General features: G+C 49.0%; 1 protein-coding gene across 1 annotated transcript in view; it reads left to right on the top strand.

Moving 5' to 3' along the window:
- The window catches only part of LOC115124129 (genetic suppressor element 1-like), a 464,233-nt gene that overhangs the window by 417,842 nt on the left and 26,937 nt on the right, over window positions 1-19,454 (top strand). The window contains 1 exon segment of the mRNA XM_065011982.1: window positions 3,745-3,953. Coding sequence (XP_064868054.1) covers window positions 3,745-3,953 — 209 coding nt within the window.

Below are 19,454 nucleotides of genomic sequence, written 5' to 3'. Positions count from 1 at the left end.
GAGCTTATCAAGGCATCAAGCTCATTGATGAACTCTCAGAGGGAACCTGGAGGGCGATAAATGATAAGGATGTTAAGCTTGAAAGGGCTGGTAACTGTGACAGCATGGAATTCAAAGGAGGCGATAGACAGATGGGTAAGGGGAGAAAGAGAGAATGACCACTTGGGAGAGATGAGGATCCCGGTGCCACCATCCCGCTGACCAGAAGCTCTCGGGTTGTGCGAGAGCACGTGGGCGGACGAAGAGAGAGCAGTAGGAGTAGCGGTGTTGTCTGTGGTGATCCATGTTTCCGTCAGTGCCAAGAAGTCGAGGGACTGGAGGGAGGCATAGGCTGAGATGAACTCTGCCTTGTTGGCCGCAGATCGGCAGTTCCAGAGGCTACCGGAGACCTGGAACTCCACGTGGGTCGTGCGCGCTGGGACCACCAGATTAGGGTGGCCGCGGCCATGCGGTGTGGAGCGTTTGTATGGTCTGTGCAGAGAGGAGAGAACAGGGATAGACAGACACATAGTTGACAGGCTAGAGAAGAGGCTAGCTAATGCAGAGTAACATGTCATGTCTAGTAACATGTCATGTAACAAGGCTGTATAGTAATAATGACTGTGTGGTTCAGCTGTCTAGTAACATGTCATGTAACAAGGCTGTATAGTAATAATGACTGTGTGGTTCAGCTCTGTCTAGTAACATGTCATGTAACAAGGCTGTATAGTAATAATGACTGTGTGGTTCAGCTCTGTCTAGTAACATGTCATGTAACAAGGCTGTATAGTAATAATGACTGTGTGGTTCAGCTGTCTAGTAACATGTCATGTAAACAAGGCTGTATAGTAATAATGACTGTGTGGTTCAGCTCTGTCTAGTAACATGTCATGTAACAAGGCTGTATAGTAATAATGACTGTGTGGTTCAGCTCTGTCTAGTAACATGTCATGTAACAAGGCTGTATAGTAATAATGACTGTGTGGTTCAGCTGTCTAGTAACAAGGCTGTATAGTAATAATGACTGTGTGGTTCAGCTCTGTCTAGTAACATGTCATGTAACAAGGCTGTATAGTAATAATGACTGTGTGGTTCAGCTGTCTAGTAACATGTCATGTAACAAGGCTGTATAGTAATAATGACTGTGTGGTTCAGCTCTGTCTAGTAACATGTCATGTAACAAGGCTGTATAGTAATAATGACTGTGTGGTTCAGCTGTCTAGTAACATGTCATGTAACAAGGCTGTATAGTAATAATGACTGTGTGGTTCAGCTGTCCAGTAACATGTCATGTAACAAGGCTGTATAGTAATAATGACTGTGTGGTTCAGCTGTCTAGTAACATGTCATGTAACAAGGCTGTATAGTAATAATGACTGTGTGGTTCAGCTGTCTAGTAACATGTCATGTAACAAGGCTGTATAGTAATAATGACTGTGTGGTTCAGCTGTCTAGTAACATGTCATGTAACAAGGCTGTATAGTAATAATGACTGTGTGGTTCAGCTCTGTCTAGTAACATGTCATGTAACAAGGCTGTATAGTAATAATGAATGTGTGGTTCAGCTCTGTCTAGTAACATGTCATGTAACAAGGCTGTATAGTAATAATGACTGTGTGGTTCAGCTCTGTCTAGTAACATGTCATGTAACAAGGCTGTATAGTAATAATGACTGTGGTTCAGCTGTCTAGTAACATGTCATGTAACAAGGCTGTATAGTAATAATGAATGTGTGGTTCAGCTCTGTCTAGTAACATGTCATGTAACAAGGCTGTATAGTAATAATGACTGTGGTTCAGCTGTCTAGTAACATGTCATGTAACGAGGCTGTATAGTAATAATGACTGTGTGGTTCAGCTCTGTCTAGTAACATGTCATGTAACAAGGCTGTATAGTAATAATGACTGTGTGGTTCAGCTGTCTAGTAACATGTCATGTAACAAGGCTGTATAGTAATAATGACTGTGTGGTTCAGCTGTCTAGTAACATGTCATGTAACAAGGCTGTATAGTAATAATGACTGTGTGGTTCAGCTCTGTCTAGTAACATGGCATGTAACAAGGCTGTATAGTAATAATGACTGTGTGGTTCAGCTCTGTCTAGTAACATGTCATGTAACAAGGCTGTATAGTAATAATGACTGTGTGGTTCAGCTCTTTCTAGTAACATGTCATGTAACAAGGCTGTATAGTAATAATGACTGTGTGGTTCAGCTGTCTAGTAACATGTCATGTAACAAGGCTGTATAGTAATAATGACTGTGTGGTTCAGCTCTGTCTAGTAACATGTCATGTAACAAGGCTGTATAGTAATAATGACTGTGTGGTTCAGCTCTGTCTAGTAACATGTCATGTAACAAGGCTGTATAGTAATAATGACTGTGTGGTTCAGCTGTCTAGTAACATGTCATGTAACAAGGCTGTATAGTAATAATGACTGTGTGGTTCAGCTGTCCAGTAACATGTCATGTAACAAGGCTGTATAGTAATAATGACAGTGTGGTTCAGCTGTCTAGTAACATGTCATGTAACAAGGCTGTATAGTAATAATGACTGTGTGGTTCAGCTGTCTAGTAACATGTCATGTAACAAGGCTGTATAGTAATAATGACTGTGTGGTTCAGCTGTCCAGTAACATGTCATGTAACAAGGCTGTATAGTAATAATGACTGTGTGGTTCAGCTGTCTAGTAACATGTCATGTAACAAGGCTGTATAGTAATAATGACTGTGTGGTTCAGCTGTCCAGTATCATGTCATGTAACAAGGCTGTATAGTAATAATGACTGTGTGGTTCAGCTGTCCAGTAACATGTCATGTAACAAGGCTGTATAGTAATAACGACTGTGTGGTTCAGCTCTGTCTAGTAACATGTCATGTAACAAGGCTGTATAGTAATAATGACTGTGTGGTTCAGCTGTCTAGTAACATGTCATGTAATAAGGCTGTATAGTAATAATGACTGTGTGGTTCAGCTCTGTCTAGTAACATGTCATGTAACAAGGCTGTATAGTAATAATGACTGTGTGGTTCAGCTCTGTCTAGTAACATGTCATGTAACAAGGCTGTATAGTAATAATGACTGTGGTTCAGCTCTGTCTAGTAACATGTCATGTAACAAGGCTGTATAGTAATAATGACTGTGTGGTTCAGCTGTCTAGTAACATGTCATGTAACAAGGCTGTATAGTAATAATGACTGTGTGGTTCAGCTCTGTCTAGTAACATGTCATGTAACAAGGCTGTATAGTAATAATGACTGTGTGGTTCAGCTGTCCAGTATCATGTCATGTAACAAGGCTGTATAGTAATAATGACTGTGTGGTTCAGCTCTGTCTAGTAACATGTCATGTAACAAGGCTGTATAGTAATAATGACTGTGGTTCAGCTCTGTCTAGTAACATGTCATGTAACAAGGCTGTATAGTAATAATGACTGTGTGGTTCAGCTGTCTAGTAACATGTCATGTAACAAGGCTGTATAGTAATAATGACTGTGTGGTTCAGCTCTGTCTAGTAACATGTCATGTAACAAGGCTGTATAGTAATAATGACTGTGTGGTTCAGCTGTCCAGTAACATGTCATGTAACAAGGCTGTATAGTAATAATGACTGTGTGGTTCAGCTGTCTAGTAACATGTCATGTAACAAGGCTGTATAGTAATAATGACTGTGTGGTTCAGCTCTGTCTAGTAACATGTCATGTAACAAGGCTGTATAGTAATAATGCTACTGTAATAATGTCATGTCCTCTCTTCTCTCTCCATAGCTGGCTCGTCCATCAGTAGTGAGTCGTCTCCGGTCTCGTCCCCAGCCACTAACCACAGTTCTCCGGTGAGCACACCCAAGAGAGGCCCCCTGGGCCCAGGGCCTGTCCTGGTGCCACCTGGGGGCCACAGTGTGCCAAGCACCCCGCCCGTCGTCACCATTGCCCCCACCAAGACCAGCAACGGCCTCTGGAGGAGCGAGGCACGCCAGGTAAGACTAGACACAAACAGAGACAGACAATCACACACAGAGACAGACAATCACACACAGAGACAGACAAACACACTGTATGTACCTGCTGTCTCCCCTCCTCTCTCTGTCATCTTTCTCTTTTCACATCTTGATGCCTGTTGCGTCTTTTGTGTTTTCAACCACTCTATATTTTCATCCATCTTTCAGCCCAGTCAAAGCAATGTTTCAACCTCTGTCCCTGGAGAGAGATCTAGTACAAAGAGGCTGCCTACACACACACACACACACACAAGCTCTCGAGGGATTAGCGGACTTCTAGGCTGGCCTGTAACCCATGGCATGGCAGAATGTATGTGACATATGTACATGTGACATAGCTGGCGGCTCTGCGAATGCCTCCTCCCCCCTCCTCTCACCCCCTCGGCCCCCTTCACCCTCCTCCCCCTCTTCTCCCCCCTCTCTCTCTGTGTGTTAAACAATGCCAGCTGCCACCAGGCCACCGAGGTGACAATCTTAACGGCAGCCAACATCTGTGCCCCCTCGAGCCCCCCCGCCGGTCCTATTTTATAAACACCGACCCCAGACCTATCCTCAGCCCTAGCTTTATAACCACAGCTCCAGCCTCATTCTAACCCCCAGTCCCATGCCAGTCCAAGCCTTGTTCTAACCCCCAGTCCCATGCCAGTCCAAGCCTTGTTCTAACCCCCAGTCCCATGCCACTCCAAGCCTTGTTCTAACCCCCAGTCCCATGCCACTCCAAGCCTTGTTCTAACCCCCCAGTCCCATGCCCACTCCAAGCCTTGTTCTAACCCCCAGTCCCAGCCCAAGCCTTGTTCTAACCCCCAGTCCCAGCCCAGCCCAAGCCTTGTTCTAACCCCCAGTCCCAGCCCAGTCCAAGCCTTGTTCTAACCCCCAGTCCCATGCCAGTCCAAGCCTTGTTCTAACCCCCAGTCCCAGCCCAGTCCAAGCCTTGTTCTAACCCCCAGTCCCATGCCAGTCCAAGCCTTGTTCTAACCCCCAGTCCCAGCCCAAGCCTTGTTCTAACCCCCAGTCCCAGCCCAGTCCAAGCCTTGTTCTAACCCCCAGTCCCATGCCAGTCCAAGCCTTGTTCTAACCCCCAGTCCCATGCCAGTCCAAGCCTTGTTCTAACCCCCAGTCCCAGCCCAAGCCTTGTTCTAACCCCCAGTCCCAGCCCAGTCCAAGCCTTGTTCTAACCCCCAGTCCCATGCCAGTCCAAGCCTTGTTCTAACCCCCAGTCCCATGCCAGTCCAAGCCTTGTTCTAACCCCCAGTCCCATGCCAGTCCAAGCCTTGTTCTAACCCTCAGTCCCAGCCCAGTCCAAGCCTTGTTCTAACCCCCAGTCCCAGCCCAGTCCAAGCCTTGTTCTAACCCCCAGTCCCAGCCCAGTCCCAAGCCTTGCCTCCCACCCCTCCAACCCCTCAGGGCCTCAGCAGTCAAGTGTGTCCCCTGCCCATCTGCCCCCCTTCCCCTCGTGCTGATTTATCCAGTGTGTGTGTATGTGTGTGTGTAGCTGCTAGCTTTGATAAGGAGTGGATTATGGATTATGGCTTCCCTCTAAACCCTCTTACCGCAGCTCTGGGTCTAATGGTGGAGGGCAGAGGAGCAGCACAGCACTCCTCAACACTCCACAAAACACTCCCTATGCAACACTCCTCAACACTCCCTATTCAACACTCATCAACACTCCCTATTCAACACTCATCAACACTCCCTATTCAACACTCCCTATGCAACACTCCTCAACACTTCTAAAACACTCCCTATGCAACACTCCTCAACACTCCTAAAACACTCCCTATGCAACACTCCTAAAACACTCCCTATGCAACACTCCTCAACACTCCCTATGCAACACTCCTCAACACTCCATATGCAACACTCCTCAACACTCCCTATGCAACACTCCTCAACACTCCCTATTCAACACTCCTCAACACTCCCTATTCAACACTCCTCAACACTCCCTATGCAACACTCCTCAACACTTCTAAAACACTCCCTATGCAACACTCCTCAACACTCCTAAAACACTCCCTATGCAACACTCCTCAACACTCCTAAAACACTCCCTATGCAACACTCCTCAACACTCCTAAAACACTCCCTATGCAACACTCCTCAACACTCCTAAAACACTCCCTATGCAACACTCCTCAACACTCCTAAAACACTCCCTATGCAACACTCCTCAACACTCCTAAAACACTCCCTATGCAACACTCAACACTCCCTATGCAACACTCCTAAAACACTCCTAAGACACTCCTATTCAACACTCCTCAACACTCCTAAAACACTCCCTATGCAACACTCCTCAACACTCCCTATGCAACACTCCTCAACACTCCCTATGCAACACTCCTCAACACTCCTAAGACACTCCCTATGCAACACTCCTCAACACTCCTAAAACACTCCCTATGCAACATTCCTCAACACTCCCTATGCAACACTCCTCAACACTCCTAAAACACTCCCTATGCAGCACTCCTCAACACTCCCTCTTCAACACTCCTCAACACAACACTTCTCAACACTCCCTATGCAACACTCCTCAACACTCCTAAAACACTCCCTATGCAGCACTCCTCAACACTCCCTCTTCAACACTCCTCAACACAACACTTCTCAACACACCTCAACAGTCCCTATGCAACACTTCTCAACACTCCCTATGCAACACTTCTCAACACTCAACACTCCCTATACAACACTCCTCAACACTCCCTATGCAACACTCCTCAACACTCCCTATGCAACACTCCTCAACACTCCCTATGCAACACTCCTCAACACTCCCTATGCAACACTCCCTATGCAACACTCCCTATGCAACACTCAACACTCCCTATGCAACACTCCCTATGCAACACTCCCTATGCAACACTCCTCAACACTCCCTATGCAACACTCCTCAACACTCCCTATGCAACACTCCTCAACACTCCTAAAACACTCCCTATGCAACACTCCTCAACACTCCTAAAACACTCCCTATGCAACACTCCTCAACACTCCCTATGCAACACTCCTCAACACTCCCTATGCAACACTCCTCAACACTCCTAAGACACTCCCTATGCAACACTCCTCAACACTCATAAAACACTCCCTATGCAACATTCCTCAACACTCCCTATGCAACACTCCTCAACACTCCTAAAACACTCCCTATGCAGCACTCCTCAACACTCCCTCTTCAACACTCCTCAACACAACACTTCTCAACACTCCCTATGCAACACTCCTCAACACTCCTAAAACACTCCCTATGCAGCACTCCTCAACACTCCCTATGCAACACTCCCTATGCAACACTCCCTATGCAACACTCAACACTCCTAAAACACTCCCTCAACACTCCCTATGCAACACTCCCTATGCAACACTCCCTATACAACACTCCCTATGCAACACTCCTCAACACTCCCTATGCAACACTCCTCAACACAACACTTCTCAACACACCTCAACAGTCCCTATGCAACACTTCTCAACACTCCCTATGCAACACTTCTCAACACTCCCTATGCAACACTCCTCAACACTCCCTATGCAACACTCCTCAACACTCCTAAAATACTCCCTATGCAACACTCCTCAACACTCCTAAAACACTCCCTATGCAACATTCCTCAACACTCCCTATGCAACACTCGTCAACACTCCCTATGCAACACTCCTCAACACTCCTAAGACACTCCCTATGCAACACTCCTCAACACTCCTAAGACACTCCCTATGCAACACTCCTCAACACTCCTAAAACACTCCCTATGCAACACTCCTCAACACTCCCTATGCAACACTCCTCAACACTCCCTATGCAACACTCCTCAACACTCCTAAGACACTCCCTATGCAACACTCCTCAACACTCCTAAAACACTCCCTATGCAACATTCCTCAACACTCCCTATGCAACACTCCTCAACACTCCTAAAACACTCCCTATGCAGCACTCCTCAACACTCCCTCTTCAACACTCCTCAACACAACACTTCTCAACACACCTCAACAGTCCCTATGCAACACTTCTCAACACTCCCTATGCAACACTCCTCAACACTCCCTATGCAACACTCCTCAACACTCCCTATGCAACACTCCTCAACACTCCCTATGCAACACTCCTCAACACTCCCTATGCAACACTCCCTATGCAACACTCCCTATGCAACACTCAACACTCCCTATGCAACACTCCCTATGCAACACTCCCTATGCAACACTCCCTATGCAACACTCCCTATACAACACTCCCTATGCAACACTCCTCAACACTCCCTATGCAACACTCCTCAACACTCCCTATGCAACACTCCTCAACACTCCTAATACACTCCCTATGCAACACTCCTCAACACTCCTAAAACACTCCCTATGCAACACTCCTCAACACTCCTAAAACACTCCCTATGCAACATTCCTCAACACTCCCTATGCAACACTCCCTATGCAACACTCCTAAGACACTCCCTATGCAGCACTCCTCAACACTCCCTCTTCAACACTCCTCAACACAACACTTCTCAACACTCCTAAAACACTCCCTATGCAGCACTCCTCAACAATCCCTCAACACTCCTCAACACAACACTTCTCAACACACCTCATCAGTCCCTATACAACACTCCTCAACACTCCCTATACAACACTCCTCAACACTCCCTATTCAACACTCCTCAACACTCCCTATGCAACACTCCTCAACACTCCCTATGCAACACTCCTCAACACTCCCTATGCAACACTCCTCAACACTCCCTATGCAACACTCCTAAAACACTCCCTATGCAACATTCCTCAACACTCCCTATGCAACACTCCTCAACACTCCCTATGCAACACTCCTCAACACTCCTAAGACACTCCCTATGCAACACTCCTCAACACTCCTAAGACACTCCCTATGCAACATTCCTCAACACTCCCTATGCAACACTCCTCAACACTCCCTATGCAACACTCCTAAAACACTCCCTATGCAGCACTCCTCAACACTCCCTCTTCAACACTCCTCAACACAACACTTCTCAACACACCTCAACAGTCCCTATGCAACACTTCTCAACACTCCCTATGCAACACTGCAACACTCCCTAACACTCTCAACACTCAACACTCCTATACAACACTCCCTATTCAACACTCCCTCAACACTCCCTATTCAACACTCCTCAACACTCCCTATGCAACACTTCTCAACACTCCCTATGCAACACTCCTCAACACTCAACACTCCCTATGCAACACTCCTCAACACTCCCTATGCAACACTCCTCAACACTCCTATGCAACACTCCACCATCAACACTCCCTATGCAACACTCCTCAACACTCCCTATGCAACACTCCTCAACACTCCCTCTTCAACACTCCTCAACACAACACTTCTCAACACTCCTAAAACACTCCCTATGCAGCACTCCTCAACAATCCCTCAACACTCCTCAACACAACACTTCTCAACACACCTCATCAGTCCCTATACAACACTCCTCAACACTCCCTATGCAACACTCCTCAACACTCCCTATGCAACACTTCTCAACACACCTCAACATTCCCTATGCAACACTTCTCAACACTCCCTATGCAACACTTCTCAACACTCAACACTCCCTATACAACACTCCCTATTCAACACTCCTCAACACTCCCCATGCAACACTCCTCAACACTCCCTATGCAACACTCCTCAACACTCCCTATGCAACACTCCTCAACACTCCCTATGCAACACTCCTCAACACTCCCTATGCAACACTCCTCAACACTCCCTATGCAACACTCCTCAACACTCCCTGTGCAACACTCCTCAACACTCCCTGTGCAACACTCCTCAACACTCCCTGTGCAACACTCCTCAACACTCCCTATGCAACACTCCCTATGCAACACTCCTCAACACTCCTAAAACACTCCCTATGCAACACTCCTCAACACTCCTAAAACACTCCCTATGCAACACTCCTCAACACTCCCTGTGCAACACTCCTCAACACTCCCTGTGCAACACTCCTCAACACTCCCTATGCAACACTCCCTATGCAACACTCCTAAAACACTCCCTATGCAACACTCCTCAACACTCCTAAAACACTCCCTATGCAACACTCCTAAAACACTCCCTATGCAACACTCCTAAAACACTCCCTATGCAACACTCCTAAGACACTCCCTATGCAACACTCCTCAACACTCCTAAAACACTCCCTATGCAACACTCCTCAACACTCCCTATGCAACACTTCTCAACACTCCCTATGCAACACTTCTCAACACTCCCTATACAACACTCCTCAACACTCCCTATGCAACACTTCTCAACACTCCCTATGCAACACTCCTCAACACTCCCTATGCAACACTCCCTATGCAACACTCCTAAAACACTCCCTATGCAACACTCCTCAACACTCCTAAAACACTCCCTATGCAACACTCCTCAACACTCCTAAAACACTCCCTATGCAACACTCCCTATGCAACACTCCTAAGACACTCCCTATGCAACACTCCTCAACACTCCCTATGCAACACTCCTCAACACTCCTAAAACACTCCCTATGCAGCACTCCTCAACACTCCCTCTTCAACACTCCTCAACACAACACTTCTCAACACACCTCAACAGTCCCTATGCAACACTTCTCAACACTCCCTATGCAACACTTCTCAACACTCAACACTCCCTATACAACACTCCTCAACACTCCCTATATAACACTCCTCAACACTCCCTATGCAACACTCCTCAACACTCCCTATGCAACACTCCTCAACACTTCTCAACACTCCCTATGCGACACTCCTCAACACTTCTCAACATTCCCTATGCAACACTCCTCAGCACTTCTCAATACTCCCTATGCAACACTCCTCAGCACTCCTCAACACTTCTAAACACTCCTCAATACTCTGCAGCAACACTCTCACAACACTCTAAAGATGTTGAATGTCTCCCTGGAGACTGAGGAAGTGAGAAGGATGGAGGAGAGAGAGTGAGGGGTGATGGGGTTCAGAGATGGGGGGTCAGCTCGCCCCTCTGTGTGGGAGCGTCCCAGCCAATTGTCCCCATGCCATCTCGGCCCTATGATCTTGCCCCCTCCCACCCCGCCCATGTGCCCCTTCACCTCAAGCATAGCACATTAGCCAGAGGGTTAGCCAGAGCCCCTATGGGTGGGAGGGGAGGGAGCAGTGATGTCATCCTGTCACAACCCTGTCATCACGTATGTTGTCTACCTCACTTGCTTTGGCAAAGTTAACACATGTTTCCCATGCCAATAAAGCCCTTGAATTGAAATTGAATTGAAATTGAGAGAAAGGGATAGTGATAGACAGAGAGGGGCACAGATCTTCTGCTCCCACACACACTGACACACACACTCATCTACATTTTCTCCTTCACAGAGTCACATTCACCCTGTTAATCTTTGGGGTGAAGTGGCTCCAGCTAGCTCTTCAGATGCACTCTGTTCCAGTGTATGTGTGTGTTTGCAGGGTCATTCTGGGAGAGAGAAGGTTGTGTTGGGGGGTTTCCGGTGCCTCTGACAGCTTGAGGCCACCCAGCTGAAGGAGGGGGGCGAGCGGAAGTCTAGTGGGTGAGAGGTGGGCGGGGGTAAGAGGGGTGAGACAGAGGGGGGGGCATCAGACTGTCTCCCCTGTTTACTCTATACCGCTCAAGCGAACACATGAAGCCCTGCCGTCACACAGACCCACAATGGCAGGGTCAAGCACACACTCTCGTTCTCTCACTCTCTCACTCACACTTTCTCTCTCTCAAAAAACGTCCCTCAGTATTGCAGACAAAGGAAGCTCTGTCGGCCCTCTGTTTTTATCCCTAATCACCAGCGAGGGGGAGGGGGGGGGGGTTAGGGAGACTCACTCAAGCCAACATTTTAGTAAGATTTGAACATCCCTAACACCCACAGCTCTGCCCCTGCCCCCGCCTCTCCTCTTCCCCTTCTCCCCGTATTCTCTCTTAGTGCTGTCTGTTCAATTAGTTCCTAGCCCGGGCTGTGCTGTGAACTGACCTCAGGCCCCCAGCTTGCATAAGTCTGCAGAAATGAGAGCCGAGGTTAGAGACACACAGAGAGAGTCGGGGCTAGAACCACTCAGACACTAGCAGGGCCTGGGTTAGAGGCCTGGGTTAGAGGCCTGGGTTAGAGGTCTGGGTTAGAGGTCTGGGTTAGAGGCAGGGTTACTGGGACTTGGGGCCTGGAGACCATGCTGGGTTAAAACTAGAGGTCGACCGATTAATCAGAATGGCCGATTAATTAGGGCCGATTTCAAGTTTTCATAACAATCGGAAATCGTTATTTTTGGACACCGATTTGGCAGATTTAAAAAATATTACATTTTTATTTTACACCTTTATTTAACTAGGCAAGTCAGTTAAGAACACATTCTTAATTTCAATGACGGACTAGGAACGGTGGGTTAACTGCCTTGTTCAGGGGCAGAACGAAAGATTTTTACCTTGTCAGCTCGGGGATTCGTTTTTGCAACCTTCCGGTTACTAGTCCAACGCTCTAACCACCTGCCTTACATTGCACTCCATGAGGAGCCTTCGTGGCAGGCTGACTACCTGTTACGCGAGGGCAGCAAGAAGCCAAGGTAAGTTGCTAGCTGGCATTAAACTTATAAAAAACAATCAATCTTAACATAATCACTAGTTAACTACACACGGTTGATGATATTACTAGTTTATGTAGCGTGTCCTGCATTGCATATAATCGATGTGGTGCCTGTTAATTTCTCATTGAATCACAGCCTACTTCGACAAACGGGTGATGATTTAGCACTGTCGTTGCACCAATGTACCTAACCATAAACATCAATGCCTTTCTTTAAAATCAATACACAAGTATATATTTTTAAACCTGCATATTTAGTTCATATTGCCTGCTAACATGAATTTCTTATAACTAGGGAAATTGGGTTACTTCTCTTGCGTTCTGTGAAGGCCGTTCATTGAAAATAAGAATGTGTTCTTAACTGACTTGCCTAGTTAAATAACGTTGTCACGTTCTGACCTTAGTTCTTTTGTTATGTCTTTGTTTTAGTATGGTCAGGGCGTGAGTTGGGTGGGTTGTCTATGTTAGTTTTTCTATGATTTGCTATTTCTGTGTTTGGCCTGGTATGGTTCTCAATCAGAGGCAGCTGTCAATCGTTGTCCCTGATTGAGAACCATATTTAGGTAGCCGGTTTTCTATTGTGTTTTGTGGGTGATTATTTTCTGTTTTCTGTTGTGTGTCTGCACCAGCCACGACTGTTTTCGGTCATTTGTCTTTGTTATTTTGTTATTCATCCTAATAAATATGGACACATACCACGCTGCAGTTTGGTCCTCCTCTTCTCCTTCATATGACGACCGTGACAAAAGTTGTAAAAAAATTAAATAATAATCTGCCAAATCGGTGTCCAAAAATACCGATTTCCGATTGTTATGAAAACTTGAAACCGGCCCTAATTAATCTGCCATTCCGATTAATCGGTCGACCTCTAGTGTGTATGTGCATCAGTGTGTGTCACGATCATTGGTTGAATTAATGCACCAAGACGCAGCATGCTAGAGTTCCACATGTTTATTTGATGAAACTCACAGAAAACAAAAGCGTAAAACGAAACGTGAAGCCAATGTAGTGCTCACAGGCAACTAGACATAGACAAGATCCCACAACAACCCAGTGGGAAAAGGCTGCCTAAATATGATACCCAATCAGAGACAACGATAGACAGCTGCCTCTGATTGGGAACCATACCAGGCCAACATAGATATATAATAACCTAGATAACCCACCCTAGTCACACCCCGACCTAACCAAAATAGAGAATAAAAAGGATCTATAAGGTCAGGGCGTGACAGTGTGTGATGATCTGTGTGAGTGTGTGTGATGTTTCCTTTTTGTGCTGCTGTGTTTTTGCATCCCTGTGTGTTTGTGTGTGTGTGTGTGTGTTGCCTCTCAGTGTGTGTTAGGAGGGTTGATTAGTGCCTCCCTTGCTTAGATATGAGACTTGGGCAGAATGAGAGGGGAGGCGAGGGCAGGGTGAGAGGGGAGGCGAGGGCAGGGTGAGAGGGGAGGGGAGGCGAGGGCAGGGTGAGAGGGGAGGTGAGGCGAGGGCAGGGTGAGAGGGGAGGTGAGGGAGGGCAGGGTGAGAGGGGAGGTGAGGGCAGGGTGAGAGGGGAGGCGAGGGTGAGAGGGGAGGGTGAGAGCAGGGTGGGAGGGGAGGGTGAGAGGGGATGAGAGAGTGTGTGTGTGTGTGTGTGTGTGTGTGTGTGTGTGTGTGTTGCCTCTCAGTGTGTGTTAGGAGGGTTGATTAGTGCCTCCTGGCTTAGATATGAGACTTGGGCAGAGTGAGAGGGGAGGCGAGGGCAGGGTGAGAGGGGAGGTGAGGGCAGGGTGAGAGGGGAGGGGAGGGTGAAAGGGGAGGAGAGGGGAGGGGAGGGTGAAAGGGGAGGGGAGGGTGAGAGGGAAGGGGAGGGTGAGAGGGGAGGGGAGGGTGTGCTGCGTTGGTATTTTGCTTCAATGACTGCAGGAGTCTGTTCCCGCTGCTGCCTGTAATTGCTTTTTAATTGCCAATTTAGATTCATGGCTCCATCAGAGAGGCGTAAATGAGCGCCCTCCCATACGTGGAGTCTCCCACCCCTCACCAGGGGGCTGCCAGGGCCCAGGCTTACACAGAGGGGGCAGCCTGGGTGTGAAAGTGTGTGTGCCTGTGTGTGTGTGTTCCACTGTGTTTGTGTGGCTAAATCAAAGTATCCGTATCAGATTGTTTTTGTTGCTCAGTGTGAGTCTGAGAAATAAGGGTCACATTTATGGGGTGAAGCCTCCAGCAGGGCTAAAGGTCAGGGAAAGATGGTGTGGGGGGGGTAATCCTGTCAGCCCAGCACACAAACAGCAAGAGCAGAGTCCTCCATCATCATTAGAGAGGCCCCTTAGTGACACACATACACACAGCCCAGTAGCAGCAGGCGCCATGCAGTGAGTCTTTTGTCTCTCAGCCTGTGTTTGTCAGACAGTCTCTATTCATCTCTGTTCTGTCTCCTGTCTGCCAGTAAAGTCATCCCAACAGCTCATCAATAGTCTGTGTGTTGTACTGGCTGATTGCTTCTGTTCTAGTGTAGGATGGTTTAGCAGGCTCTGATAACTGGTGTTGTTTCTCATATAGAGAGTAGGAGAGAGAGATGAGAGAGAGAGGAAATGGGTTGAAGCGGAGGTCAACAGAGAGAGAGGAGTAGAGAGAGGTCTGTGCCTCAAAGGGGGTCAGTGCTCTGTGCTCTAACCCTGCTCCTGTTGACTCCTGTGGACTCCTGTTGACTCCTGTGGACTCTGCAGCCCGGTTTATGGGGAGGGGTGGGGGGGTGAATGTTCTGCTCCACTGAGAGCAGAACACTCAGACAAAAGACCCAGGATTCAGTCAACCATCCTCTCAAGACACACACACACACACACACGCAGGTTGTAGACAGGCGCTACGGGAACCTCTTTTATTTTTGATTTGCTTTGGCCCAAGATGCATCTGCTAGCCTCTGAGACTCAACTGAGTCTGTGCGTGTGTGTGGGTACGTCTGTGAGTGTGTATTTGTGTGTGTAAACAACCTTTGGAGGAGAGAGCACCCAGTCAATGGCAATAGTGTAACTTGGCCACCAGAGGGCATGTTATATTCTATTTCCTATATTTCTTTCTTTCTTTGTTTTAGATACAGTATGACAGCCATGGTACTATAATGTAGAGGAATCATATACACTGTTGCTACTGCTTGTTATCGATCCTGTTGCCTAGTAACTTTACCCCTACCTATATGTACATATCTACCTAAATGACCCCGTACCCCTGCACATCGGCTTGGTACTGATACCCCGTGTATATAGCCAAGTTATCCTTACTCATTGTGTATTTATTACTTGTGTTATTATCTGTCTATTTTTTTTAATACATTTTTCTCTGCGCTGTTGGGAAGGGCCCGTGAGTAAACCTTTCAATGTTCGTTTACACCTGTTGTTTACCAAGCGTGTGACAAATCAAATGTGATTTGATTCATTAGGAAATGATTTGGTGTTAATCTGTCTTTGAAATTGGTCATCAGTTGAAGTCACTGCATTTTCTTTTTAGGAACAGAACTGATTGTGACTGAATGTAACTGTGAATCAAATAATCATTTTGGAAGGACACATTTTAAAATACCATTTTCAACATGGCTGCCTGTTATCAACACTAATCAGGCTCATGTTAAAAACAATGAAAAGACATTCTTCCCAGCACACTCTGTGGGGTCATGATTGAATCCAGATGCATTAGAACAGCCGGATGAGAGGCAGATAAAAGACACAAATCCTCTTTTCCTGGTGGCTCTCTAACAGATGTTTAAAAATAGACGCTGCCATTTCACGGTGGTGACTAGCGAGGAGACAGACAGACTGGCAGGCACTGCCACACCAACGTAGCGTAGCCTCTCTCCTTGATTTATAGGGATATTTGGGGCTAGGCGTGGCTAGCTCTGTTCTCTCTGTGCTAATACGTAATATGGCGCTCAGTGGGACAGGGGGAGAGATGGGCACTGTGTGCGTGTGTGTGTGTGTGTCAGCAAGTGAGGGCGAGATGGGCTAAATGTCAGCAGCCTGCTAATAGGCAGGCCTGTACTGTCTCCAGACAGCCACCGTTTACCGTTCCATGGATAGAGATGAAGGGAGGGAGGGAGGAGGAGGCAGAGGAAGAGAGAGGATTGAAGAAGGGGGGTGGAGGAGGATGGAGGGAGAGCGGGAGAGCTGGAGGGAGGAGGAGGCAGAGGAAGAGAGAGGATTGAAGAAGGGGGGTGGAGGAGGATGGAGGGAGAGCTGGAGGGAGGAGGAGGCAGAGGAAGAGAGAGGATTGAAGAAGGAGGATGGATGAGGATGGAGGGAGGAGGAGGCAGAGGAAGAGAGAGGGTTGAAGAAGGAGGGTGGAGGAGGATGGAGGGAGAGCGGGAGAGCTGGAGGGAGGAGGAGGCAGAGGAAGAGAGAGGATTGAAGAAGGAGGGTGGAGGAGGATGGAGGGAGAGCGGGAGAGCTGGAGGGAGGAGGAGGCAGAGGAAGAGAGAGAATTGAAGAAGGAGGGTGGAGGAGGATGGAGGGAGAGCGGGAGAGCTGGAGGGAGGAGGAGGCAGAGGAAGAGAGAGGATTGAAGAAGGAGGGTGGAGGAGGATGGAGGGAGAGCGGGAGAGCTGGAGGGAGGAGGAGGCAGAGGAAGAGAGAGGGTTGAAGAAGGAGGGTGGAGGAGGATGGAGGGAGAGCGGGAGAGCTGGAGGGAGGAGGAGGCAGAGGAAGAGAGAGGGTTGAAGAAGGAGGATGGATGAGGATGGTGGGAGAGCTGGAGGGAGGAGGAGGCAGAGGAAGAGAGAGGATTGAAGAAGGAGGGTGGATGAGGATGGAGGGAGAGCGGGAGGGAGGAGGAGGCAGATGAAGAGAGAGGATTGAAGAAGGGGGTGGAGGAGGATGGAGGGAGAGCGGGAGAGCTGGAGGGAGGAGGAGGCAGAGGAAGAGAGAGGATTGAAGAAGGAGGATGGATGAGGATGGTGGGAGAGCTGGAGGGAGGAGGAGGCAGAGGAAGAGAGAGGATTGAAGAAGGAGGGTGGATGAGGATGGAGGGAGAGCGGGAGAGCTGGAGGGAGGAGGAGGCAGAGGAAGAGAGAGGATTGAAGAAGGAGGGTGGATGAGGATGGAGGGAGAGCGGGAGAGCTGGAGGGAGGAGGAGGCAGAGGAAGAGAGAGGGTTGAAGAAGGAGGGTGGAGGAGGATGGAGGGAGAGCGGGAGGGAGGAGGAGGCAGATGAAGAGAGAGGATTGAAGAAGGGGGTGGAGGAGGATGGAGGGAGAGCGGGAGGGAGGAGGAGGCAGATGAAGAGAGAGGATTGAAGAAGGGGGTGGAGGAGGATGGAGGGAGAGCTGGAGGAGGAGGAGGCAGAGGAAGAGAGAGGATTGAAGGAGGGTGGATGAGGATGGAGGGAGAGCGGGAGGGAGGAGGAGGCAGAGGAAGAGAGAGGGTTGAAGAAGGGGGTGGAGGAGGATGGAGGGAGAGCGGGAGGGAGGAGGAGGAGGCAGAGGAAGAGAGAGGGTTGAAGAAGGAGGGTGGAGGAGGATGGAGGGAGGAGGAGGCAGAGGAAGAGAGAGGCTGGAAGAAGGGGGGTGGAGGAGGATGGAGGGAGAGCTGGAGGGAGGAGGAGGCAGAGGAAGAGAGGATTTAAGAAGGAGGGTGGAGAAGGATGGAGGGAGGAGGAGGCAGAGGAAGAGAGAGGTTTGAAGAAGGGGGTTGGAGGAGGATGGAGGGAGAGCTGGAGGGAGGAGGAGGCAGAGGAAGAGAGAGGATTGAAGAAGGGGGTGGAGGAGGATGGAGGGAGAGCTGGAGGGAGGAGGCAGAGGAAGAGAGAGGGTTGAAGAAGGAGGGTGGATGAGGATGGAGGGAGAGCGGGAGAGCTGGAGGGAGGAGGAGGCAGAGGAAGAGAGAGGGTTGAAGAAGGAGGGTGGATGAGGATGGAGGGAGAGCGGGAGGGAGAAGGAGGCAGAGGAAGAGAGAGGGTTGAAGAAGGAGGGTGGATGAGGATGAAGGGGGAGCGGGGGAGGAGGAGGCAGGGGAAGAGAGGGGGTTGAAGAAGGAGGGTGGTTGAGGATGGAGGAGGCAGAGGAAGAGAGAGGGTTGAAGAAGGAAGGTGGAGGAGGATGGAGGGAGGAGGAGGCAGAGGAAGAGAGAGGGTTGAAGAAGGAGGGTGGATGAGGATGGAGGGAGGAGGAGGCAGAGGAAGAGAGAGGGTTGAAGGAAGGTGGAGGAGGATGGAGGGAGGAGGAGGCAGAGGGCGAGAGTTGAAGAAGGAAGGTGGATGAGGATGGAGGGAGGAGGAGGCAGAGGAAGAGAGGGGGTTGAAGAAGGAGGGTGGAGGATGGAGGGAGAGCTGGAGGGAGGAGGAGGCAGAGGAAGAGAGAGGGTTGAAGAAGGAGGGTGGAGGAGGATGGAGGGAGAGCTGGAGGGAGGAGGAGGCAGAGGAAGAGAGAGGGTTGAAGAAGGAGGGTGGATGAGGATGGAGGGGGGCGGGAGGGAGGAGGCAGAGGAAGAGAGAGGGTTGAAGAAGGGGGTGGATGAGGATGGGGGAGCGGGGGGAGGAGGAGGCAGGGGAAGAGAGAGGGTTGAAGAAGGAGGATGGAGGGGGAGCGGGCCTCTCTGATTTTGAGTTCTTTTGACATATCTGAACCACTTTTCCAGTTGGCTGCTCATCGGGGAGGGAGAGCCCACCTCCCTGACGCTAACACAGCCATTAGGGCAGGAGGGGGGACTGGGGAGGTGCGGCATGGCGTGGGGGTTTGGGGCGAGCGACAGGGGACAGGGGCCAGTCTGCCTGGCTGCTCAGTGAAGCATGTTAAACAACAACGAGGGGCGAACATTAGAGGCATTTAATATGAAATGTTAGTGTGTCAGTGTCACCCCAGGTCATTGGCTGGGAGAGGGGGTAGGGGTAATGGTTT

Source organism: Oncorhynchus nerka, linkage group LG27, assembly GCF_034236695.1.
Source record: "Oncorhynchus nerka isolate Pitt River linkage group LG27, Oner_Uvic_2.0, whole genome shotgun sequence".
Taxonomy (NCBI): domain Eukaryota; kingdom Metazoa; phylum Chordata; class Actinopteri; order Salmoniformes; family Salmonidae; genus Oncorhynchus; species Oncorhynchus nerka.
Note: the sequence above shows the minus strand (reverse complement) of the source record. Positions and strands in the feature narration are given on the sequence as shown.